Below are 27,976 nucleotides of genomic sequence, written 5' to 3' on the forward strand. Positions count from 1 at the left end.
GACTGTTCACATAACCGTCGAGAAGGATCCAAGCTTCATCACTAAAGAACACTGTGTTTAAAAATTCGATTCCGTTATCGTTTACGAGAGACCTAAACCAACGGCAATACTGCAATCGCTTGTTAAATCTGGAGGCTGAAGCTCTTAGACTAATCGTACGCGATACGGATACAATTTCAATTTTTTAGCAGCTTTCTGAACACTCGAATATGACAAACCGACTTGCGTGGAAAGTTTTCGTAAACTTTTCCGTGGAGAATTGAACAATCTTGTTTTCACATTCTCTAAAACGTCATCTGTCAAGCGAGTTGGTCAACAACTACGTTTTCTGTCGCAAACACTACCTGTCTCTCGAAATCGGTTTGCTACCCTAGAAATTGACATTTTTTCTAGCGGAGGAACACCAACAAATTTAATTTGAATTGATTATTTTCACTCGCGTACGATTTCTTAGCAAAATATTGTTCAAGAATGAAAACTCGTTGTTCTATGGTAAAAGATATTCTATTCGTAACACGACCAAAAACGGCTCAAAAGTTTACACAGATCAAGGAGAATCAATTCACACTGCCGTATCTATACTGGTTGAGTAGCGCTACCAACTTCGTGTCACAAAACAAAATTTCCCTTTCTTAGAAAAAAATTGCCAGACATTAACAATTGGGTAACAGGACCAAAAAATCACTCTGTAGTATACTAGGCCCAGCCAATGTACGATCTTGCGTTGTTATGAGCAGACTGCTTATTACTACTAGGCTTGAAAACATCAACTCCGCGTATCTAATCGAAGTATTACTTACTATCGTATTATACGCGGTAATAACTATCATATTTAAATTTACTAATTATAAACAATACGTAATTAATTCTTTTATAACCTTTATTTGTACTAAATTATTCATTTTTAATAATAAAGAAAAGCTTACTTGAATTTTCTTCGTGCATCTAATTCAAACTTCTAGCAAGTTCATCATTCTCGCTAAACGAATGAATCACTATCACTGTCACTTTCATTTTCACTATCACAGTCTATACCTATAATATAACGTTCTGTCATTTCATCTATCAGTGGATCCAGTTTTCCATAATCTTTTTCAATATTTATTTTTACTTTTTCACAATAGTGTTTCCAGTCAGTCATCTTCATTCATGAAATTGATTTTCTCCGTAGTTAATATTTCATCATTTTTCAAAGAAAATGTGTTATGACTAGCCACATGTTTTTTTACGGCGACCATACCATCTCGATCGAATTCAGATCAGGATAGTACGGTTGGAGTCTTAAGAACACGAAGCCTATATTTTTTCATAAGTTCATCCCAAGTGATATTTTTATATTTTAGTTTTATGTGCCTTTACTAAATCATATAACTGTGGTTTCAGCATTTTTGAACTATACGGAATATGGGTTTCTCCAGCCAATTGGTCATATTTTTTCTTCTGGAGTTAGAATTTGACGCTTTATCAATAATACCTGCGTTGTGATAAGGAGTGTTAACAACTACTACTGACAATGGTGGAAGATTTGGAAACAATTTTTCACGCGCCCATTTCATGAAATGGGCGCGTCTGTATTCATGTTGTCATGATAGTCGCCACTTTTTGAACTGGCTTTCCAAGTTATTAATGCATTCGGAATAAAACCGATTTCTCCTCCAGCGTATATTAATATTAAACGATCACCTTTATTAATCGGCATATGAAGTCCCTCTACAATACCATCAGACCACGACTTTGTCGAACAATGCGAAATTAAAACGTACGTTTCATCCATATAAACAATTACAGCATTGATTTATATGTACTTAGCCATTGCCTGCAAATATTCAATTCTCTTCCACCTGATATCGGATTTCTCATTTAAAGGTTTTCTGTCATTTTCAGTTTTACGCCGTTTGAAACTCTTTCAAAATAACAGTTAAAGTTGATTCACTGCATTTAAAATCAATAGATAACTGAAGTTTCTTGCCTTATTATTTTTAAAGTAGGTAATTCATTCTTCTTTGAAAGAAATTCATTAACTGTTCTTTTAACTACACCTAAATCAAAACTGTCCAGTCCACTGACAAGTTTCGAACGTCGTTTATATTTTTTCGGCGTGCTGTAAGAACATAATTAGGATGTTGATTGAAAAATCATATCTTTTTTCTCTTCTGAGTTTTTGAACCTGTGTTCTTAATATCCCACTTGCAACAGTTCTTTCTTCGCATTTTTGAATGCTAATTATATGTTTGTCGTCAGTTAATTTACCTACTTTTAGAGCTTATTTTTTTCATAAACATTAACATTACATTTTTTTACATTATATAATCATAAATATTATTGATAATTTCACGTGCTTGTCTCCTAAGTTTTTTTCTCAACTACGGATTTAAATTATGCCATAACAAACCGCACTAATAACACACGAACAAAAATAAAACAAAAAATAATATATTACAAAAAAATTTCGAAAACAATGAGTAATTATAAAATAATATGACCGCACAAAAACGCTATCCGAATTCCATCACTAAACACGATGAAAACTGGACTAAAGTTTATTTCTTTATACACATATTGTGTACTACGAATGCGGATCTAAATATAATCGAAAGACATCGTGTAAAGAAAAGACATCATGAAAGACAAATAATCGGAAGACATGTGACTGCACGTATAAATTCTAAATAGGCCTGTACATAATATCAATCAGAACATTAGTCATTGATTAAGGAACTGTTACTGTTTACAAGATTGAGTCATTAAGCATTTTTATGCAGGGCGTTTCATAATGTTCTCAGGAGTTACAAAAATTCAGTACAAAAAAATTATTTCACTTACCTAAATGAAAGTTGTACGAGGTGATGCAGGGATTCAAACAGTTTTTGTTAAAATCTATAAATGTTCAATATGTGCTCCTCTGGTGACACGGCACACATCAACACGAAAGTCTAGCTCTTGCCAAACTCGTTCTAACATGTCATTTTCGATAGAGTTGATTGCATTGATTGTGCGATCCTTTAGCTCAGCAATATCGTGCGGCATTGGTGGGATAAACATCTTATCTTTCACGTAACCTCAGAGAAAGAAATCACATGGCGTGAGGTCTGGTGATCTTGGTGACCACAGCATAATGTGTTGGTCTTTTTCAGACGCACGTCCTATCCAGCGCCGAGGTAATGTTGTGTTAAGGTACTGTCGAACATCTATGAAAATGGGCATGACAATCTTGCTGGAAAATGAAGTCGAGTAGCTGAGGCATAAGCCATAATTGTAACATATCCAGGTATATCATGCTGGTTACTGTCGTTTTCATAAAAAAGAACGGTCCATACACTGCCTCACGAGAAATTGCACAAAAAACGTTTACTTTCGGAGAATCCCGAACACATTCGGGATTCTCCGAAATGTGCATTCGCACATAAGCGGATGGGTTTTCAGTTCCCCAAACTCGCACGTTCGCACGTTATGACGGTTTACTTTTCTACTAATATGGAAAGTAGCTTCATCGCTGAATATTACCTTGTTTAGAAAACCTTCATCTAACAACATCTTTTCCTGTAACTGTAAACAAAAATCGAGCCTACGTGTTTTATCTCCATCAGAAAGACTCTGGATTAATTGAAGATGGTACGGTTTGCATAATAAACGTTTACGGAGAACTTTCCACACTGTTGTTTTCGGAATTCCTAATTCTCTGCCTGCAGCCGCAGTCGATTTTAACGGACTTCAAATGAAACTTGCACGCACACGTTTGACATGACTTCTGAGATTGATGGACGACCAGTTGAATTTCGCTTGCACAAGCAACCACTTTCATAGAATTGTTTATACCATGCACGAATTGAATTGTGACTTGGTGGCTCCTTATGAAATTTCAACCGAAACGCAGGTTGCACAGAAATTACTGACTTTGACAAGTGAAATTCTAACACACAAAATGACTTTTTGCTTCCCGTGGCAGCCATTTTCTTTACTGTCGACGCCTAGCGAGCAAATGGTTTACTAACTGCCTAGTATATGTGGAAAAAAACTCTTTGAAGTACTCTTTCGTACAGTACTTGCTTTATTCTTATGAGTGAAATTGTTTTTTGTTAAAGAATTTTCGGAACTGCGAAGAACATTATGAAACGCTCTGCACATGTAATCAACTCAAGTGGAAAGAAATAAACACGTAACATAAATGTATTATTTGGGCGCCCGTATTTTTTGTAAGTCGAAAAATGAAATAAAAATAATTTTTTGGAGAACAATAATATGAGATGTCAACACGTTAATCACAAGCTCGTAGATTCGCAACTATAATTTCCTATAAAAAAAAAATCATAAATTTCCGTTCGACCATCCATTTAACCTTTGAAACCCCATTTACCAAAACAATAATGGTAAATGCATAAACTGAAATTGGACGTGTATTTAGTTAACAAAGCTAAAAGTAAATAAATACAAATTGTAGCTATGGTTCATTATGACAACATGACATGAAATATCAGTTTCTTCAAAAAATGGTTTAACTGTTCTCAAGGTAGCAAGTACTTCAAATCATGGTTACTAAAGAAAATGAAAAATAAAATCAATCTTTTCAATGTAATTTTTACTGAGCAAAATGTACTGTTGCACATCGTCATACCAATCCCTCTGAAATGCAGGGGATGTTCATATCTACAAGTTATAACTTCATTCTGTTCAATTTAAAGACTAGTCGAATGGTGAGCATCAGTACTCTCAGAGAAGGTAACTGTGACTAGTGCCTCACCTCAGATGCTTAAATTCATCACCACAAGAAATACTGAGACATACGAGGTGCGACAATAAAGTAATGACTGATGTGAAAAAAAATGTTGCTTACCGTTTTAGTCATGTTTTGTGTTGTCTCCTTAAAAGTAGTTCCCCTCTGATTGCACACACTTATTCCAGCGCTTCTGCCATTGATGGTAACATTTCTGGAACTCATCTTCTGTAATATCCTCCAAGACCCTCGTCACAGCTTTTTGGACATCTTGTGTTGTTTGAAAATGGTGTCCCTTGACCGCCATTTTGACTCTTGGAAATAGATAAAAGTCGCACGGAGCGATATCTGGTGAATAAGGTGGCTGTGGTAGTACTGAAATCTGTTTAAGGTTAAAAATTGCTGTACTGACAGAGCAGTATGGGATGGCACATTATCGTGATGCAGAATCCAATTATCAGCAATGTTGGGACGGACACGAAGAACTCGTTTACGAAGTCTTTCTAAAATTTATTTGTAGAAATATTGGTTAACTGTTTGTCCAGGAGGCACCCACTCTTTATGAACAATTCCCTTGGAATAGAAGAAGCTCATAAGCATGCATTTCACTTTTGACTTTGACATGCGAGCTTTTTTTGGTCTGGGTGATCCCTTTGAGCACCATTGCGAACTTTGGCGTTTTGTCTCTGGATCGTATTGAAAAAACCAACCTTCATCACCAGTGATAACACGGCTCAACAAATCTGGATTGATTTCCGTTTGCTCTAACAGATCGGCTGCCACATTTTTCCGTGCTTCTCGCTGTTGTGTGAGATTTTTGGGGACCATTTTTGCACAAATCTTTCTCATACCAAGATCTTAAGTTAATATTAAACGAACCGTTTCTCGATTGATGATGAGTTCTTCTGCAATCATTTTCATGGATAATCTTCGATCAGATCGTACGATTTCACGCACCCTGGTCAAGTTGACATCTGTCCGTGAGTTTGATGGTCGTCCACTGCGGTCTTCATCTTCAACATTCGTTCTGCCTTCACTAAAAATTTTATGCCACCGAAAAACTTGAGCTCTTGACATAACCTCCTCTCCAAAAGCCTTCTGAAGCTTACCATAAGTTGTCGTCGCATTTTCACCCAATTTAACGCAAAAAGAAATGGCATACCGTTGCGCAATATTTTGCGGTTTCATTTCTGTGACGAGAGACAAAAACACGTGTTCACTTATTGCAGCACAACTCACGACTGAGCAGTTGCATCAATGTGCCGCTTGGACTAGCAGTAGCTTATAGACCAAGGTTAAAGATGGTGTGCCTACGCAAGCTGCAGGGTTACCACATCTTGCAAAGAAAAATCAGTCTCATTACTTTATTGTCGCACTTCGTATATTGTAAAGCAGTAAGTGAAAAAGACTTGTTACTTATAATGTATTGTTCATCTGCAGAAAGGTTTTAGTAAGTAATGAATAAAAATATTAATTAAAGAAATGTAAAAGAAAAGTTGATAAAAAAATCTGAAAAAAAGTTGTTAAACTTTCCTGGCATTAGTTATTTATTATTTTATAATAGAAAATAATGATACATATAAAAAATTCAAAAAATCAATATTTTTAAATTTTGATCAGCTCCCCCACCCCTAATATTGCTCGAAAGTATTTTTTCAGGCTATTTGCATTATTATTATGCTTAGGAAGACATTTAAAGAATATAAAAAAAGTTAAAAAAGATCTGGTTAAAAATATTATACATTAAAGAAAAAGATAGCTTTTCAATTTTTGAAAAATGAAATTGGGGGTAACATTTTTTTTTAGTAAGGTGAAGTAAGTATGTATGCATCTACTGAACTAAATATCAATGGGGGTTATAATTGCAAAATTTTGAGAAAATTCTGCAAAGAAACTATCTATTCCACCCCATTGAGATATTGACCCCAAAACTTTACCAACAAATTGCCCCATGTACATAAGTCTCTATGCCAATTTCATCAAATCGGTTTATTCAGTCAAAAGTTATTAAGCTTCAGACATACCAACATATAAACATGCATACATATAAACATTACCCTCTACTTTTTTTTTGTTTTTTGAGATTCCTAGCTCATGACATTTCAAGAAATGAAAAAACCATACCCCATTTTTTGACTGATGATGCCAGGGAAGTTAAAAAAAAGAATAATTTTTAATAACCAATATATATAAAATTCAACAAGAAGAGTACCTCCACCTGTGTTCATACAAAAATAATAAAAACAATCACTGAATAAAAATTATACATCATTGTTTTAGACAGTCCGAGTTAAAAGCAGAACATTACCCAAAAAACTGGTTATAATTTTGAGCATTACTATATTATTTGTGAACATATAATGCTGTTTTGTGTAGATGCTGTTTCCCTGTAACCTTTCATTCCATCTATTTGGTTTAACAGAAATTATGGTTAAGGATCTGGTTATGATCTTTTGAAGACTTGAAAAAAAATTAACGATTGTTAAAAGAAAACTGAGAAAAAATAAATTTTGAAGATTATTTTAAAAACTGTATGGTAATTTATTAACAGACCGTACTTCATAATTATTAAATTATTAAAAGCAGTGAAATTTTATAGATAAACACTTTTTTCATTTGAATAACAAAATAAAAAAAACAATATAAATCTAAATTCTTTTTTTAATTTTCTAACAATGAATTGATTTTATGAGCACTATTAGTAAATTTTTAAAAGTAAATAAGCTAAAAAAAAAAGAAAAACAGTTGACTTACCCACATTCTGTATCAGAAGTATCCGTTGATTCTTCAACCATTTGACCAGAAAGAGATCTTAATGATGGATTTCGGATCATATCAATATTTTATAGAATGTTTAAAAAAAATTGAATCAGTTATAATTACAAAAATAAAAAACATAATTATTAAATAATATATTAATATCTAATTTTTTTATTATCCAATTCAAATACATAAAAAGAGTGTAATTCAATTCTTTTTTACTAGCTAATTTCACAAATTATAAATACCAATACTTGTACTGTAAATGTAAACAGCTATAATGTTAAAATATATTTTGTATTATTACGGACTACCAGTATTAAAAACTATTTAAAAATGTTATAAATTTCACATAAAAGTTTTGATTTTGTTTTCTCAGGGTAAAAAATTATCAACTTTTCAGATGATTCATATAAAAAAATAATGATAATAAAACACAGTATCACAACAAAATTAAATAAATCAAATGAATGAATGATGTATTTTGTCATATATTATTACTATTGAACACAATTTTAAGAGTATTAATTATGTGTTGAGTAATACACACACAGTAATAAGGCAATAATAAAAATGTCTTATCAGTCTTTGAGTTGGGTGGGGTATGATGTGGAGTGGAGTGGGTGTGGTTATCAGAAACTGTTATCATTACCTGAATACAAGGATTACATGATGATAATAATATATAATTATGTATACTCAATAAACAACAGCTAGTGTACTATACACGTTCATTTATTGTTTTCAAAATTAAAAACTTAGATGACTCAGTCATGTTCCATCCAGTCAAATGAGTTAGATGAATTAAAGTTTTACCAATTAAAATGTTTGATAACATCAGTTATTTTTTTTTATGTAATTCTCCAGTTCTTTCAATTTTGTACAATCTTTTAATATTTACTATCTGGTATGGCACTGATATTATCTCTTTTATATACTGCTATTGTTGTTTATTTTTACAATTATTCCCTACTCACTATCTTCTATTAACCTAGCCCTGAATGCTCAAACACAAACTTTTGCCTTTTTTTATTAAGAATCTGAAACAATTTTTTTTTTCAGTTCTTATTGAAATTGATTTTATTAGCTTCCAATTTTTTTTTTAATTTTAGCTTTTATTTATTAATCTTTTTACTTTTACATTATCAGCTTTTTGAATAGTTTTTTCCTATCTCCATTCTTTTCTGTTAGTAGTGTGTAATCATCATTACTGCAACCTGTACCATTGTTATCTGTTTTATATATTCTAACCTTGCCTTCAGACTAGTTTTTACCAGATTAATAAATTTGGACAGCTTTATATATTAATCAACAAACTAGTTAGTTTCTTTACAAGATTTTTCCACCAATTTCTTTCCTTTCCTCTTTGTTTTAAGATTTTTTAATTTCATATTTCATTGTTACGCCTTATTTTCAACACTAGCAAATAAAAATAAATTTCAAAGGATTTAATTTCTTTCCTCTGTGCTTTTCCTGTTTGTGTTTCAGAACCCTAAAATACTTCACATATTTAATATCTTTCTAACGTTATAAATACCTTTCTAATAATTAATTAATTATTATTAGTAAATTTAGTGCTGGTCTACTTTTGATATCTACTTCTCTTTATATATTCTTTGTGATTTTACTATAAAAAATCCACATACACATACACATACACACACACACACACACTGAGAGAGAGGGGATAGAGAGAGAGAGAGAGAGAGAGAGAATAAGACAATACTAATATCTGATATTAATTTCTTTATTACCTTTTTCAAACTCAAATTCTCTTTTTTCTGTTGTTTTTAAATTGAATTTCTCCCTTAGCAATAGCTGTATGACAATCACAATTTTTTCTAATTTATTCCTTAATTCTGATGAAATATTAATATCATCAATGAATTTTAATATTTTAATTTTTTCTCCTTATGTTGTTATTCAATCTCAAGTTTTTGCTTCAGTTTCCTATATTAATTCTTCTTTATACAAGTTGAAAACAGTAGGGATAGATCTTATCTTGTCTCGTTCAAGAGAAGGTCTGAGTCAGACCTTGTCTTCGTTTATCTTCCTTCTACTCTTATCATAGACACATGATTCTTATATAATTTGGATATATCTTTTTTTCTCTATAATTCATCCCAATTTTGCTAAAATTTTAAAAAAATGTTTGTCTTTGATGGTCAATAATATTCATTTAATAATATAAAGTTTTATAATGATAAACCGAATCATCCTAAGAGAACAATGATGTTCTCAAAATGATGTCAGCTGATATGAAACTGCTGGCAGCTTGTTTTTTTAATTAGCCTAACAAATTTAGAATGTGATCAAACACTATTTGATTTCAATCGTATTAGTTCATTTAGTATATCATACCTGCGTATTTTTTGTATATTTACAAATTAAATAATGCTCAAGTGTGTTTAAAATATGTTCCTTCTGTATAACCCTGTCAAGGTTGTTATCAATGTTGGTGGATTTTTATCAATGAATTGGTTGGAAAATGTAAACTCCATGTTGTTGAGAAGAGCATTTTAAAGAATATTTTATAGTAAAATTTGGTTTGGCTTGCTTTAATCTTTTAAAGATTTACTCCATTAACAGAAGTGCTATCGGTTACTCCACTAAGGAAGGATATATATAACAGTGTTCCACGAAGAAATGGAGAAACTTTCAGGACTTGTTCTACTAGTGAAAATAATGAAAAAAGTTCATATAAATATAGGTCTGGAAACGGTTTGTTTTTGAGTTACAGCTAGCGAAATATTTTGTCTGGATTTCAGCCTTCTAATAAAAAGAAGCCTTATTGTAATTTCCGTTTGTGCTCATGTTAGTTGAGCTGAGAAATATGATAAAACAGGTCCCAAAACTGTAAATTCAGTAGTAGTTTTTAAAATATCCGACGTGAAACACAAAATTCGGTGTCGAAAAACAAGTTTTTTACTTCCTTTTACGAAGTAAAGGAAGTATTGTGAATGAACCATTCAGGGATGGTCCATTTTGACTATTCCTGAATCCATTTTGACTAGTTTCGGCGTGACGCCTGTATGTACGTATGTATGTATGTATGTATGTATGTATATCGCATAAGTCAAAAACAATTAGTCGTAGGAAGTTGAAATTCTGGATTTAGGAATGCTGTAACATATAGTTGTGCATCTCCCCTTTTGAGTGCAATCGACTGAACCAAAAGTGCCCAAAAAAGCCCAAAATCCAAAAACAATAGAATTTTGGACTTTCTCTTAACTGCAGTAATAAGCCCCCATTGAGAGCTTTTCAACGATACGTCATAAGTGGAACTTATTTTCATTGGTTCCAGAGTTATAGCCAAATAAAATTTAAATTATGAAATATTTGGATCTTACAAGGAGGCACATCGGTTCGAATCAGACTTCATCTCCTTTTTTTTAATTGAAATATATTGATTTATTAATAATTATTAACCTCTCATTTAAAAAAAAAGTTTTACGATGAATAATAATTCAATAACAGAAGTTATTAATGAAATAAAATTTTATTTAAAAAAACAAAAATGTAAGTATGTAATTTAATAGGCGTGCAAGGAAGGCATGTGTTGTCCACATCACTTTAATAATGTGATTTTTAGGTATTTTTTCTATTTTTAGTTATTTAGTACAATAGATTTGTTAAACGACTAATAATTGCGGAAGATTTAGTAACAAAACTTCAAGAGAACTTAATTCTGAGAAAATTAATGTAAATACAGCCAGTAAAAAGTAAATAGAAACTTTTAAAAATCGGGTTTTTATTGAAAAAAAACGGACGAAAAATAGACAGAAAATCGTATTATTCATCTGTACCTAATAAACATTATTCTTAATATTGCATAACAAAAAAATTAAATACATAAAATGTTAAATGGTAACAGAATAATAAACCTCAGTTACAATAATTATTCGAAATTCCCACCTTCACAATGTGTACAACACTCTGCCTGATGTAAAATATTTCCGGTAGCTTTCTGTATCATCTCAGGAACGCTTCGAATAAATTCAGTAGCATTTCGTATTTTAACGAGTAACTCTTCTTTAGTATCAAAATTTTGCTGGTATACTATCATTTTCATATGGCCCCAAATGAAGTAATCTAGTGTCGTTAAGTCAGGTGATCGTGGTGGCTATTTGATTGATCCACACGTCCAATCCAGTTTAAGAAATTAGCATTCAAGGGATTTCTAGCTACTAAAGAAAAATGTGGCGTTGCACTATCATGCTGGAAAATCATTTGCAATCTAGTTTGTAAAAGTATATCCTTCAAAATAGCCGGAAAATTATTTTTCAAGAAATGAACGTATACATCTCCCGTAAGGTTTCCATTGAATCACAGAATTTTGTCATAAATAATGCCACACCAAAATATTAATGTGAAATCTATGTTGGAAATTGGTTTCCACAGTACCATGCGGATTGTCTTCTTTACACAAATGACTATTTTTTCTCATAAAAGTGGCCTCATCAGTAAAGAAAGTTGAATTTACCTTATCAGCGTTGTCTAGAAGGCAATGATACAAATTTATCCGCCGGGGGTAATCTGTGGGCCGAAAATTTTGTAACTTCTGTAGGCGGAAAGAATAAAGATTTTCTTTTCATAGGATGCACCACACTTTGTTTTTTGACAGACCAGTGCGATATGAAATTCGCTTTTTATAAATGCCTGGGCTACACAGGATATGCTGAATTACACGATGTTTATCATTAGCACGATGATTTACTCGGCGTTCAAAGAAAATGAACATGCTGGAAATGACCCTTTTGTTTGTAAATTCTGATATCCTGAAGAATGTTTAAAAAGATCGTTTATTAGGTACAGAAAGAATAAATACGATTTTCTGTCTATTTTTCATCTATTTTGCTTCAATAAAAAAAACTATTTTTAAAAGGTTTATTTACTTTTTGTTGACTGTATTTACGTTAATTTTCTCAAAATTAAATTCACTACAAGTTTTGTTACTAAATCTTCCACATTTATTAGTCATTTAAAAAACCTATTGTACTACTACAAACCTAAAAAACCTTGTTTTTTGACACCGAATTTTGTTTTACGTCGGATATCTTAAAGACTACTGAAGTTACAGTTCTGGGAACTATTTTATACTATTTCCCAGTTCAAATTACATAAGAAACCACCAACTTTACTCCTTAATTTGGGTCCCAAAAATTGCAGTAGGGTTTCTTTTTATTGAAAGTCTGAAATCCGGGCGAAATCTTTCGCTAGCCGTAACTCGAAAACAAAGCGTTTCCAGACCTTTTTTTCATTATTTTCACCGGGAGAACATGTCCTGAAAGTTTCTACGTTTCTTCGTGGGACAACTTTTACATCTATCTATCTATGTGTGTGTGCACACGCGCCCGAGTAAATTTATTTAAAATAACAAATGCTCTAAAAGATCCTTGGAAGTATCAATAATGAAAGTCAGTTGTTTATTATTTAATAATTTTAAACAATTACTTGAACAAATTCTTTCTAATCCCTAAATATGCTTTATGGTATATTACGAGCAGTCATTTTCTATCACGTTTTGACTGTAGCAACCATTTTAATTAACCACATATTATACTAAGCATGTTTTCCAATCAACTCCATTGCATATATAAATTACTAATTAATGAATTAACATAACAAAAAATATGTGCTAACATAGTAACAGATTTATTCAACACATAGAAATTATTTTTAAAAAACTAAAAAAAAAAGACAGAAGAGTATTTAAAAGAATCGTAAATGTAAAATAATTATTATTACTTATTTATTTATTTACTTTGTATAAAAAAATCTGTATTTCCTATCTGTACAATATACATCGATTTTTTTCCAGTACTATATCTAATTGATTAATTGAGATGAAATTAATATTATTTGAAATATTTTAACCCATCGGTTTGGTCTAGTGGTAAACTCGTCGTCGTAAATCAGCTGATTTGAAGTCGAAGTTCTCAGGTTCAAATCCTAATAAAGGTAGTTATTTTATTCGGATTTGAATACTACAAAGTAGACACCGATATTCTTTGGTGGTTGGGTTTCAATTAACTACACGTCTCAGGAATGGTCAGCCTGAGTGTGTTCAAGACTAACATTTACCGGAACAGTTACACTATACTGATAAGTTGCTAATAACTTTAATTGCTGATGCAACTATAAATAAAAGTATTAAAAAAAATTGAAATTTCTAAACAAAAAAGTTAATGATCTAACTCAGCTTTAGCATACAGCTTAAAATGTAATCTTTCTTCCAGTGATACATTTGAAAAACACTATTCATCTTTGGATCTTCTCATATACACGTACTGTTTTACTAATTTCTTTAAGAGATAAAAAAAATTAACATATATCTATTCTATAATATTACACTAAACAAATAAGTAGTTCAGCATTTATTTTAGAATTACTTCTTTGCTGCACAAGAATTCAAGTAGCCAGTTAAAACCCTCTCCACTCCAGTAGGCCATTAAAATCGCTCCAATAGCACTTCTTTTATGTAACATTTTCTTTTGAAAATAGAAGAATTTACCCTGAACATTTAGATTAATTTTTTACCCCGACGGAGAGTTTTATTATTTAAGACTTAGGGGTCGGCCTACCCCAGGGCTCTAGCTTATTCAGCTTTCCTTCCTGCTACACATCGAGCTACTGAACCTTTTGCACCGTACAAATACACCATACCAAAAACACTATATAAATTACTACATATAAACCTTCAAAGCAACACAACACCTTACACTGTCTCTTTTTACACTGTCTTCTTCTTCACTGTCTTCTTCTCCTTCACTTACACTCGATGGTGTTGTGACACCTTAGAAAACCCAACCGTAACCCAAGGTGGAAACTATCATGCCGGTAGGTGGATTGCTCCACGTAGTAAGTTTTGAATGATGTACTTTGGGCACCTGTAATGAGTTCAGCCGAAGATATATCCAGTAATAAGAAAACAAGAAACGTTACGCAGTGTGTCAAATATTCAAGCATAAAGTTTTAGTGTTAGGTACAACGAGGAAGGTAAATACTTATCTAAGGTTTCTCCCTTCTTGATTAATAAATGCACTGTAACAGCTTGTGAGTCTGCGAAATCGATAAAGAAACTTAAAAATTGCACCCTATTAATTGAAGTCTGTAATGAAGAGCAGTGTTGAAAACTTCTAGCCCTAAAATATTTAGGGAGAGACCGACTGATAGTGGACCCCATGAAAACTAAATTGCACGCATTTTTTAGCTAAGGTATTGTACTTTTATTTCATTCCAATATCTCTTTTTATTCCCATGCTACTCATACGTGTCCAAAATTTATCAGCTGAGCCTCGTAATACTAGCACCAGGCGCTGATAACGACACTTCGTTGTGCGCCCAGGGAAAAAAAAATTTTTTTTTCTCGGATGGAGTAATGTAGTTTGAACTACAGCCAAAGTAAAGTATAGTAATCTTCTCAAAAACTTATTTTTTATTTTATTTTATTTTTTTGGTCTCAAGGGTTCATGAAGCTTGGGGAATTCAAGAAAAAAAATAAGGAGGAATTTTTTTCATTAGTATGTGTGCGCGTATTGGATGTGTATATAGGTTAATAACTCTGTATTGGCTGAACAAAAGATTTTCGTATTATATGTATGGAGGATTATTGATATTAAGTTTTATATTAGAGTCGGGATCTCAAAGGAATAGGGCAATAAAGGGGGATCAGTAGTCAAATAACTCAGTTGGGGCTGATCTTTATTCTATTATACGATTTTTTTCTTTTAGAAAAATAAAGATTTTTTCTTAATTTTTTATGATTTTTTTACTAATTTGATTTTAAATTCAAAAATAATGATTTTTTTAATAAATTTTCAACTTTTCCAGATTTATGTTTTTTCGAAAAAAATTTTTACTTGTATTAAATTTATTAAGATACTGTCAAAATTAAATAATAATGGTATTTGAGTTTTTACTTCCTTGTATACAGTAAAGGAAGTATTGTGATCGCGAAAAACTTCGGTTTTCAAATTTTAACGGAAATATCCATTTTGACCATCCCTGAATCCATTTTGGCTAGTTTCGGCGTGACATCTGTACGTACGTATGTGCGTATGTATCTATCAAAACTAAAAAATGATTAGTCGTAAGATGTTGAAATTTTGGATTTAGGACTGTTGTAACATCGTTGTGTACCTCCTCTTTTTATTCCAATCGACTAGACCAAAATTGTCTAAAAAAAATGCCCAAAATCCAAAGAATTTAAATTTTGGACTTTTTCCTAATTGCAGTAATAAGCTCTCATTGGCAGCTTTTCAACAATAATGAATATCATAAGTGGTACTTATTTTTATTAGTTCCAGAGGTATAGCCAAATAAAATTTTAATTAAGAAATATTTTGATCTTACAAGGGGAAGGCACATCAGTTGGAATTCGACTTCTTTCCCTTTTTTAACTTTTTTTTCCTTTTAATTTAAATATATTGATTTATTAATAATCATTAACCTGTGATTGTAAAAACAATTACAATAAATAATAATTCAATAATAACAACAAAAAAGAAAGAAAAAATCAGAAGTTATTAGTGAAATAGAATCTGATGTACTTTTCAAAATGTGTATATTTAATTTAATAGGTGTACAAGGAAATCATGTGGTGTCCACATCAAATTTTTATTAAATAATTACAAATCTCGACCGATCGTTTATAGAAGAATACAGTGTAAAACTGCGTCACAATTGTTTAAATTGAACTAGGAAAAAAATAACAATAAAAGGTTTATATTATGCTATGTGATTATGTTATAAAAAAATTTATTCTAAAAAAAACAATATACACCTTTATTAAACCAGACAATAGAACTATTTTCGCGCAGCTCACTACAGTAATTCGTAAAAAAGGATCTTAATTGTGCTTTAAATTTCTTTTAGCTAAAATTAATTTTATTAGTTAAATATTAAAAAAGTAAGCCTGAATTTTCATCTTTTTATTATAGTTTAATGTATACAAATAATATATTCTCATATATTACGACTATATAATTTTATAATTTGTGATATGACATTCATTATTTTTCAAACCGTTATATTTCCATAAATATAAGTTCTATCAAAATGTAAGTTAGTTGCTAAAACATTAAGCCTTTTATTTGGAAGAAAATGACATTTTTTTTAATCGGTTAAGAAATAGCCGAGTTATGGCAGACAATTGATGTAATTTTGTGTCGGTTTTCATGTCCTCCACTTTACGTTCAATTCGATTAAATATTAATTGTTTTTATTCATTGTTAATTCTAGTATTGTAAATTAGTATCAAATTAACTAATAATTTTTTCACAATAATATACCTAGCAATTAAAAAAATAAAATAACTATCTGTGATAATCTTACGTTAATTATTGTAGAACATTAGGTCTACTTAAACAGTTAACAATTGCTAAACGTTATCAGAGATATTAATAGTGTACACTTTAGAAATTACACCAGTCTTTTTCTGAGAGATTGCCTTAACCGTTCAAAAATTCCGGGAGTATTCCTAATTTCTTGAAATTCATTTTGGATTCTTTGTTGAAGATCCTCAATGTTTAGTATTGAAGTTAAACAAACAATATGTTTCAAATGGCCTCACAGCTAGAAGTCAAGAGGATTTAAGTCAGGTGATCGGGCAGGCCAGGGCACTGACCCCCGCGGCCTATCCATTTTTTCATGGAAAGTTTCATCAGGAACTCTGATACCAACTGACTGAAATCTGCTACAGCTCCATTGTGGTAAAACTACATATTTTTCCTCTTAATTGAAGAGGTTCCAAAAAATGTGGAAGATTTTCAGTAAATGAGCAAGATAATTTTCACCATTTAAATGATTTGGTAGAATGACAAAACCCAAAAGATATTAAAAATACCTGCCCGTATGTTCAGGGAAAATCTTTGTTGATGGTTACTTTGGAAGACACCATATGGATTCTCGTCGCTCCAGATACGCTGGTTGTGATAGTTTTGAACACCACTCCTGATAAATAAAGCTTCATTTTTACATTATTAACATGATCAGCAGTAATAGTCGCTGTGTAAAATTATTCAAAAGTGAAAAATTAATATCAGTTGTTTTATTATTATGTAATGTCAAATCTTATTGTGAGAAAATTATTACTTAATTTGATACTAATTTACAATACTAGAATTAACAATAAATAAAAACAATTAATATTTAATCGAATTGAACGTAAAGTGGAGGACATGAAAACAGACACAAAATTACATAAAGTTTCTGCCATAACTTGGCTATTTCTTAACCGATTAAAAAAAATGTCACTTTCTTCCAAATAAAAGGCTTAATGTTTTAGCAACTAACATACATTTTGATAAAACTTATATTTATGGAGATATAACGGATTAAAAAATAGACATGGCCGCCATTTTGTAATTTTCAAAGGTATTTAAGTCCTGAATTTTTCTAATTTTAAAATTTTATTAGCAAGACGCTTATCAAATATTAATGATTCATCTATCCGATTATTATTATTATTATTATTCCAATTTTTATTATTATTTCATCTATCCGAACTTGAGATATAAATTGTTATATAGAAATAACAAAGTGGTGGACAGGGGGAGAACGAAGGAGAAATTGCCATTTTACTAAGTATATTTTTTGTTTACTTTTACAAGTAGAATCCGAAAAAGTATGGCCAGCCCACCAATTTAGAAACACTATGTATAGAAGAAATCTGAACCGAATAAAAATGTATTAAGTCATAGTTTTAGTTAGGTATTGCGAAACTATTATATAAATATAATGTAGCTAGCTAGATTAAGATTTCTTTTTAATATGCCTTGGCTTATTAAAAGCGTATAAATTCAGAAACTTGTAATCAAAAATAATATGATCTGAGGTTACTCAAACCTCAAAGTTTTGATTTGTAGAGAACTTCGTTGGCGATGCGTTGTTGCATTTTCAATTCAGAACTTTGGTAGGAACGGAAATTTCTTTAGAAAAGAAGATATTTCTCCCCGGGCTTTTGTTAATATATGGGTGAAAAAGAGTGGAGTAAATTTAATGGCTTTTGCATTCATGTTACCCGTAAATTTTTAACAAAAGCAAGCATTGAATATTTTTTTTTGAAATTCTAATAATAAAAATAGAATTCTTACATTAATGAATTGTTACTATTTGAAATTTATTGAGTGTATTCAAATATAGCAATTTTAAACATAAATATTTTACTAATTGTGATGATTATAACTGTATTACATATTCAGTGTTCCAGATATCTTTAGGTGATTAATACTTGAAGTATTTTTTGTAATTTTCCAGCAAACTGTAACATTTTAAATTAGTAAATAAACTAAAAGTAATTATATACGTCTTTATGTTACAAACAAGTTAAAACAGAATATTCTACACCAAAATTCCTCAGAATGGTATTTATTTCAATTAAATTAATTGTTTCACACTAATAACGTATTTTAATTGCAATGCCTAATGTATAATATTACAAATAATGTTATCAATTTCATTAAAAAAAAAAATTAAATTACTATAATTACCATAACAAACATATTTATTAAATACTGATCAATAAAAATCAATCATTTTTTTAGATTAAATAAAAACAATTTGATGTGGACACTACGTGACTTCCTTGTACGCCTCTTAAAATTACATATACACATTTTTAAAAGTACATAAAATTTTATTTCATAAATAACTTCTTAAGTTTTTCATTTTTTTTTTTATTTTATTGTTATTATTGAATTATTATTTATTGTAAAACTTTGTTTACTATCAGAGGTTAATAATTATTAATAAATCAATATATTTAAATTAAAAAAAAGGAGAAGAAGTCGGATTCTAACTGATGTGCCTTCCATTTGTAAGATCCAAATATTTCATTAATTTAAATTTTATTTGGCTGTAACTTTGGAACAATGAAAATAAGTATCACTTATGATAAATCGTTGAAAAGCTCTCAATGAGTGCTTATTACTGCACTTAAGAGAAATACATAAACCAAATGTTTTTTGGATTTTTTGACACTTTAAGTTCAGTCGATTGCAATCAAAAGTAGTGCACAACTAGATGTTACAACAGTCCTAAATCCAAAATTTCAAAATCCTACCGCTAATCGTTTTTGAGTTATGTGAGATACATACGTATGAGATACAGACGTCACGCCGAAACTAGTCAAAATGGATTCAGGGATAGTCAAAATGGATATTTCCGTTCAAATCTGAAAACTGAAATGTTTCGCAATCACAACAGTTACTTAACTTCGTACAAGGAAGTAAAAAAATTTAGTAGTCAAATTACAAACTTTCTTTTTAATTACTTTTCAATGAACCCACACCCCTATAAAAAGAACTTAGATGTTTCAGTCTTTTCAAAAAAAAAAAATATATATATATATTTTTTCCAATAAAATGAATAAGGTGTTAGAAATAATAATGTAAATACAGATTACAAATAATCAAATTTTGAATAATTATAGAAAAATTAAACCCGGCAAGATATTTTAATAAAATAATAAAGGGACGTTGTTTATAATTTTACATAATAAATAACAATGATTAATTTAAAAAAAAACAAATATTTTATATGATATTTTATAGCTTTCTTTTAAAAACTCAATTTTAAACCGCCGAGTAGAAACTGTTATCAAAAGAAAGTCGAAAGCTTTTAAGATAAGTTATACATTTTTAAGACTAGGTATACAGGGCTTTTCTTAAGAAAATCTGATGTGGACACCACATGACTTACCTGTACGCCTATTAAATTACATGTACACATTTTTTAAAATGAAAAGTACATAAAATTTTATTTCATTAATAACCACTGATATTTTTTTTTTATTGTTATTATTGAATTATTATTTATCGTACATTTTTTTTACAATCAGAGGTTAATAGTCTATATAAATAAAAATGTAAATGTTCGTTTATTCAAAATCTTAAATCTCCGAAAGTACTTCGCCGATTGCTTTGGAATTTTGACACAACGTTGCATTCGAATACGCGCGTTTTTTTATATACCTACTGTTTACATACCTAAGATGTCACAACTGTGATAGGTAAAAACATGTTTTTTTTTTTTAAAAAGCGCTATGTTGAACGTAAAAGCAACACGCTATACTAAATATTTTACGATTTCATTTCAATGTTTCCGATATGTGTCCGCTATAGACTAAAAAACTACTGGATCGATTTACGCGGAGAAAAAGGAAGAAAGGGAAAAACAGAAAAATGTAAAAAGGAAGACGGGGAAAACGGAGGAAAAAGAAATGGAAAGGAGAAAAAAATAAAAGGAAAAAGGGGAAATAAGAGAAAGAGAAATGAGGAAAGGAAAGGAAAATGGGGAGGCAAGGAGGAAATGGAGAAAGGGAGTTATATGGTAAAAATGAAAATGGGAAAAAGGAAGCGGGAAAAGGAAAATGGGGAAGGGGGAAAGAAAAAAGGGAAAAGTGAAAAGTGAAAGGATGAAAGGGAAAGGTTAAATTTAATGAAGTTCCGTAAAGCTCATCTTGGTAATGTTTTATCAAATTTTCAATTGTTTTTATTTAATGTACGTATACTCTAGCAATAGGGAAGTATTGCCGGATCTGCTAGTTATTAATAAATCAATACATATAAATTAAAAAAAAAAGTTAAAAAAACAGAAGATGAAGTCCGATTTGAACCGATGTGCCTTCTCCTTATAAGATCCAAATATATTATTAATTAAAATTTCATTTTACCACTTTAATTTGTACTACTATCGATGAAAAGCCCTCAGTGAAGGCTTATTATTACAGTTAAGAAAAAGTAAAAAATCCGATTTTTTTGTTTTGGATTTTCGTTTTTTTTTGGTCACTTTGGTCCAGTCAATTGCAATCAAAATGGGAGGTGCACAACTCGATGTTACAACAGTCCTAAATCCGAAATTTCAGCATGCTAATGCTAATCGTTTTTGAGTTATGCGAGATACATAGGTACGTACAGACGTTATACTAAAACTAGTCAAAATGGATTCAGGGATGGTCAAAATCGATATTTCAGTTGAAATCTGAAAACCGAAATTTTTGCGATTACAATACTTCCTTTACTTCGTACAAGAAAGTAAGAATGCTTCTAATAATTTTATTTAGTAATTTCACTGAACGTTTTTAGTTACTGTTAATACCAGTGATTAGAAACTTACACCTCATTTTTTTATCTTTTTTAAGAAATTCTGTGTTTACTAATAATATATGTACCATTACATTAATTGACGCTATTTCTCTACATAGTCGCCACTCCGATTTAGACATTTGTCGTAGCGTTGTACCAACTTTCCAATACCCTCGTCGTAGAACGGAGCCGCTTGTGTTTTCAGCCATGTTTCTACGCTGGTCTGCAGCTCGATGTCTGTGCCAAAATTTTGTCCTCCTAGTCAGAGTTTCATGTGAACAAAGAGGTGAAAATCGGATGGAGCCAAGTCCGGGCTGCATGGTGAGTGATCAAACACTTCCCAACGAAAACGCGGCAGGAACTTCTTTGTTACAGCTGCAGTGTGCGGCCGAGCATTGTCATGGAGAAAGACAATGCCTGATGACAACATTCTTCTCCGCTTATTCTGAATTGCCCTTCGTAGATGTTGAAGAGTCACGCAGTATGAGGTTGCAGTGATGGTCGTGCCACGTTCCATGAATTCCACCAAGAGAACTCCATTCCGGTCCCAGAACACAGTAGCCATACACTTTCTGTTGGAGAAAGTTCGCCTGAACTTCTTTGGTTTACTGGGAGAATGAGAATGCATCCACTGTTGGATTGTTCTTTTGTTTCTTCAGTTTCGAAATGGACCCATGTCTCGTCCCCTGTGACAATTTTGTTCAAAAATCTTCTCCTTCATTGTGGTAGCGCTGGAGAAACGTTAAGGAGGCGTCCATTCTCATTATTTTGTGATGGTCGGACAGCATCGTGGGTACCCATCTCGCACACAGTTTGCGGTACTGAAGTCTCTCACTCACAATGGTGAAGAGAGCTGACCTTGAAATGTCAGGAAACGAATCACTCAATACAGAAATTGTGAAACGACGATTTTTTTCGAATTGCCTCATCCACTCGCTGAACGAGATCATCGGTTGACACTCGCTTTTTTCCCTGACCGCCTCCATCATGAACATCTGCACGTCCTGCTTTATAGTTCCTGCACCATTTTCGCACTTTTCTGTCATTCATTGAAGTTTCACCGTACACATTACTTATTCGTCGATGAATTTCAGCTGCATTACACCTCTCAGCCTGAAGAAATCGAATTACCGACCGCACTTCACACTTGGTGGAAGATGCTACTGTTGTAGACATGTTTACGTGCTAGCAGCGTGTTCAGAACTAAACGAAGTGACGCGCGGCGTGATTGAAGGCCATACTAGTGACTCTGTGCAACACATATGCGCAAAGGTTCATCCGATTTTTGCGCGGGTTTTTATTTCGTGACCGATAGGACCTTGAAAAAAAATAACCTTCGTACATCTTCCTGTACCATTTTAAAGCCTTCCAGTTTACCTATTGTTCATGTTTCGCTACCATACACTCACAAAATAAATATTTTCAAACATTTTTTATAATTTGTAAATTTGTATTACATATTAGTAGACTTTTTTCCTTTGCATGAAAGCTATCCTTGTTTGAACCAGTCTGTCTTTGATGTCGATCTTGGTTCATTCGTCTTTCTAATTTTTATAAAATAAAAAACAAAGGTTTTCCCCCTTCACTTATTTCTCCCTTTTCCCTACTTCCTTTTTCTCTTTTTCCCATTTCCATTTTTTCTTTTTCTTTTTCCTCTTTTCCCTTTTTTATTTGTCCCACTTTGCCCTCTTTTTTTCCCTTTTATCCCTATTTTACGTTTTATTTTTTCCCTTTTCCCCGCGCGTAAATCGGTCCAGTAGTTTTTTAGTCTATAGCGGACTCATACGAACATTGCATTTTATGTATATAGAAGAAGAAAGTCTATTTGTATATCTGTTTGTTTGTTTTGTAAATATCTCGACACCGGCGCCATTGATTGGGCACAGTTTTTGTAAAAATCCTTCTTTACACGTAACTAATATGTATTCTGAATATGAGCTAAATCGGCCCATAAAAGCAATTTTTCTAATTATCTCAACCCCAGCGCTATCTAGCCGATTTATTTTTTGCAGAGATATTACTTTCCATGTAAATAACACATATTCTGAATATGAGCCAAATCGGACCATAAATACATTTTTCGAATTATCTCGACCCCAGCGCCAACTAGAGGGTCCATTTTTATGCAAAAAAAATATTTCTTTTCACGTAAACTAATATATATTCAGAATATGAGCCAAATCGGATCATAAATACAATTTTTCGAAATATTTTTACCGCTGCGCTACTTAACGCGTCCAAACTAATTCAGAAACATTCGCAGGCGTGCGCACAGCAATTCACCAAAATTTCATCGCAATCGGATGAATGGTACAGGAACGCAAACAGGTCAAATAAACATTCATTTTTATATGTATATAAGATATATATTTTACAGGTGGGAAATACATTTTAAGGAAGGTTTTTCTTCAAATAGTCTTATGTAGGTAAAACACATTTTAATAAAATTAAAGAATTTCTTAACAAATTTTCTTGATTAAAGTGTACTTCTAAATCTAACCATTCTCTTCAATAGAGGCTAAAACAAGAAAGAAAGAGTTTTTCAAAAAACATCTTTGTAGATTAGTTCCGGGGTCTGAAATTTTGAAATGATTGAAGTTATTTCTTAATAGCTTCTATACATGAATTATAAAATTGCAAATTTTATAAAAGTTTTGGAAAAATATTTTAATGAAAGGGAGATAGATCAAAAGAAGAAAAACGTATATATTTCAATTTTAAGAGAAGGGGGTTGAGTTTTTGAAAAAAAAAATTGTTGGATTATTTATATAGGCATGTAGGTAAGAAATTTGTTTTAATATTTGTTTGTTGTTGAAGAAAATCGAAATTGGTTTTTTTGCGATATTTCTGCATCATCTCAAGGAATTTTGAAAAAAAAAATATTCAATGGCCCCCATTCATAGATATATTTCAGCCAAATATGAAGAAAACTGTTAGGCCAATCCTGGTGTATAAAACAAAAAGCAGTGCGACACACACACGCGCGCACGTTTTTTCTTTTGGTCTATATGTACTAGTTGGGCTCTAAAAAGTAAAGATTTGCAAGAAAATCCGATACCCCATTTTTGATATGATCATCATACTTTCCCTTTAATACAGCCTAGCTATATTCGCCGGGAAAGTAGAAATTAAAATACATAATAATTTAGTATATACGAATCGGATGAGAATCTCCTCCGTTAGATATTTCAAGTTTCGATTCCCATTTCTTGAGTCTTTCGCCGGTTTTCTAAAAGACTACATAAGTTATAGTTCTCGGATTAATTTTTTTCAATTTGTCAGATTGATTTTCATATGAAACTATCAAATTAGCTTATATTTTTGCGTCCCTAGAATTTCTGTTTGGCTTCATTTCACTGGAGAAGATGAAATCTGGGCGAAAGACGCCGGCCGTAACTCGTTAACGAAGCGTTTCCGGACCTATGTTTATATATATTTTTTCTTTATTTTTACACGTGGAAAGAGCAGTGGCGGCTCGCGTATAGGTAGTGTGGAACTGCAGTATCCCCTATTTCCACTTATATTTTCGATAAAAATTAATATAATGAGTCCTTTTAGGTAGATTTCATAAGAAAGCTACCTATTTTATAATGGGTACCATAATTCGACTTTCGGAAAATTTCGACATATCTTAGTGTTTCACATACCGCAGACTCCAAAACCAAAAACACTATAAAACACAAAAGCTCAAACGTTTATATATATTTCACTTTCTTATAGACACGATAACTGCTGTAATTTTGAGCCAATCACTTTCAAATTGTTTGTTAAAAATAACTCGTTCCAAAATCTCGGTCGAGTTTGTTAACGGTAAAAATCGGACCATGGGGGGTGGAAATGGGAGAGCTTTATAAAAAAATAATCGCTATAACTTTCATATTAAGTTAAATATCGAATTCGTTTAAAGTTTCTACTGTTCTTTGGATAAGGGCCTAAAAGTTATCTTAGTAAAGTCTTTTGATATCACCAACCATTGGCCCAGCGGGTGGAAAAAATTGAGTTTTGAAGACAAAAAAATCATACCTCCCTTAATAGGCACAGTATCGAATTGGTTTTAAGTGGCCGTTTGACTTCTAAACATTACCTAAAACTTTTATCTGAAACAATTTTTGATATGACCAAACCTTACGGCAAGCGATGACCAAAATGTTGCTGAAGTTGTAAGAAGATGGGACTTATCGTATGCTAAACATTGAAACTTTTTCCACATGCAACCATTGTCGTATTAAGTAAATTTTAAGTTTTTCTTAACTTTAAGGTGGACTTTTTTTTATCCCCTATTAGCACCGGTGAAATCTACCTCCGCCTTCCGGCGTACCGAAAGGGATTTTTTCTTTAATTCTTTCTTTATTTTTGTGAATATATAATCCTTAAGCTTAATGTCAGAAGCCATCCCCCAGTTTATGAAAAAGATAAAAAATCTTTGTATGGAACTGTGTGTTTTTACTCCGCGTGTATATGGAAACGTTCCTTGTTCGTTCCCTTTTCTAGTTTAGTCGGTGGAAGGAATATGAAAGCGGTTTAGTTGTTTTTTCAGTAGCTATCAAAAGATAGCGGAAAGCAAGGGCTCTTTGATTGCCAAATCTGTCCAAAAACACGCTGGAAGGGCGAAAGAGAAGGTAATTAGTAAAAACTAATTATGTATTTGTTTTTGTGTACATAGAAATTTAAATTAAGCACCATTGAACTATAGTGTTTTTAAGCGGACATTTTATTAAGTTATTGTCTTATAATACTTATTATAAGTTATTATCTTATTAATCATTCTGATAAATCGAATACAGTTTTTGAGCACAATGTGCTTAAAAACCGTACACCATATTCCATATAGCTGTGTATCATATTCTAGAATGTGATGAAATGTAGAATTAGATTATTATCCTGCTTCCATTTAATATATTTGATTCATTTTTTATTCGGTTCCTTATTTTACAGAAAACTTTAACCCCGGCCTTGAAATGGCCCAGAAAAAATTTTCTGGAGCAGCACCACCACTTATTTTAGCTATAAGACGCTACTGAGAATGAGCTGCCAATGTATCGTCGTAAATCACTCTTTATAAAGGCACACAAACACATTTATATACATATATATATATATACGTTTTTTTTTTAATAAAACATCACACTTTTCCATTGTTATATAATGCGAAAGCTGGAAAAGTAAATTTTTTCCGGAAAATATAAATTCTGGCGAGTAAATGGAAAAAATCCTTATTAAGAAATCAAGAACAGGCGATCCGTCCTGAATAATATCAATATCCTACATTTCTCAATGCAAGTTAAAATAATTTCATCTTACTTTTAAAAATCCGTTCAATAGTTCTAACATAATATTCTGACAAACAAATCAATGAGTAAAAAGGTTTCTTAAAAAATATTGAGTATTCAACGTAACAGTAAGCAGGGCTTAAATGTGTTTAATACTTAAAATACGTAAATAATACTTAAATGTACGTGATACAGACTTTAGTAAGTAATAAAATTGTTATTCTTGTATTAATGACCAACTAATTGTATTTTATTATTATTATTAAAACTAATGGAAACAACAGTTAATTTTAACACAGAAATAATAATATAACAGATTACTCATCTTAATAAATCTCTGATTTATAGTACCGGCGTTTATCGTCAAATCACTCATTGTTATTAATTAGTAGTATAAATATTTTTTTAAATAAAAAAAATGAAAATTTGAAACAAATACAACACGTCTAATGTAAAGCAAAGTAACCTTCAACTTTGATAAAAGAATTAACGTCATACGTAACGAATGATTTAAAAATATAACCTCATAAGTAAAATGCGTTAACTACTGAATATTGATTGTTTAAAACAACATATTTACGAATATTAATTAACCTTACTGCATATCATAAAATAAAATAATATACTTATTATAACAAGAAATTAATAAAAAAAAAGTTACAAACCTTCAATAACGTCGTTACACAACAATAATGTTGTTTATATATATATATTTAAACTCACAATTATCATTTTCATTTTTAAATACACAATATTAAGATATTTTCCCTTCCATTGCATCATTGATAAAACACATAAATGTAGAACACATGACTCAAGTGTTGCTTCGTATATAAGCAAGCCTTTATGTTAAAACAAATAAGTACTACGACACTGAGTAAATAGGTAATGGCTTTATCTATGTAGATAGACAAAGTAAGTAGGACTTATTACCCCTCCCATCAATAATTTTTATGTTCTATTTTACGTCACTTATTCTTTATTCATAACTAACATAAAAACTTCTTGTTCGTATTTTTAATTATTCAGTTCTGCTTTTGCATAATATGAACAGAAATCGTTGTACTATAAATGAAATTTTACTGTACATTGCTTTTTGTAGCTCTTATATTAGATAAAAAAATCTCTGATATCCGATATAGGAATTT

General features: G+C 31.2%; 1 protein-coding gene across 2 annotated transcripts in view; it reads right to left on the bottom strand.

Moving 5' to 3' along the window:
* Positions 1-27,685, bottom strand: part of LOC142321971 (solute carrier organic anion transporter family member 74D-like) — an 83,945-nt gene extending 56,260 nt beyond the window's left edge. The window contains exons 1-2 of one of the 2 annotated variants that reach the window (XM_075360547.1): positions 27,494-27,685; positions 7,466-7,522 (exon numbers count right to left, since the gene is read on the bottom strand). In XM_075360547.1, the coding sequence (XP_075216662.1) occupies positions 7,466-7,506 (41 nt within the window). In that variant the 5' untranslated portion in view covers positions 7,507-7,522; positions 27,494-27,685. Of the gene's footprint in view, positions 1-7,465; positions 7,659-27,493 lie in introns of those variants that run through there. The other variant, XM_075360539.1, reaches the window with a different exon arrangement.
* Between the last annotated feature and the right edge of the window lie 291 nt (positions 27,686-27,976).

This window comes from Lycorma delicatula, chromosome 1 (genome assembly GCF_047948215.1).
Source record: "Lycorma delicatula isolate Av1 chromosome 1, ASM4794821v1, whole genome shotgun sequence".
Classification (NCBI taxonomy): domain Eukaryota; kingdom Metazoa; phylum Arthropoda; class Insecta; order Hemiptera; family Fulgoridae; genus Lycorma; species Lycorma delicatula.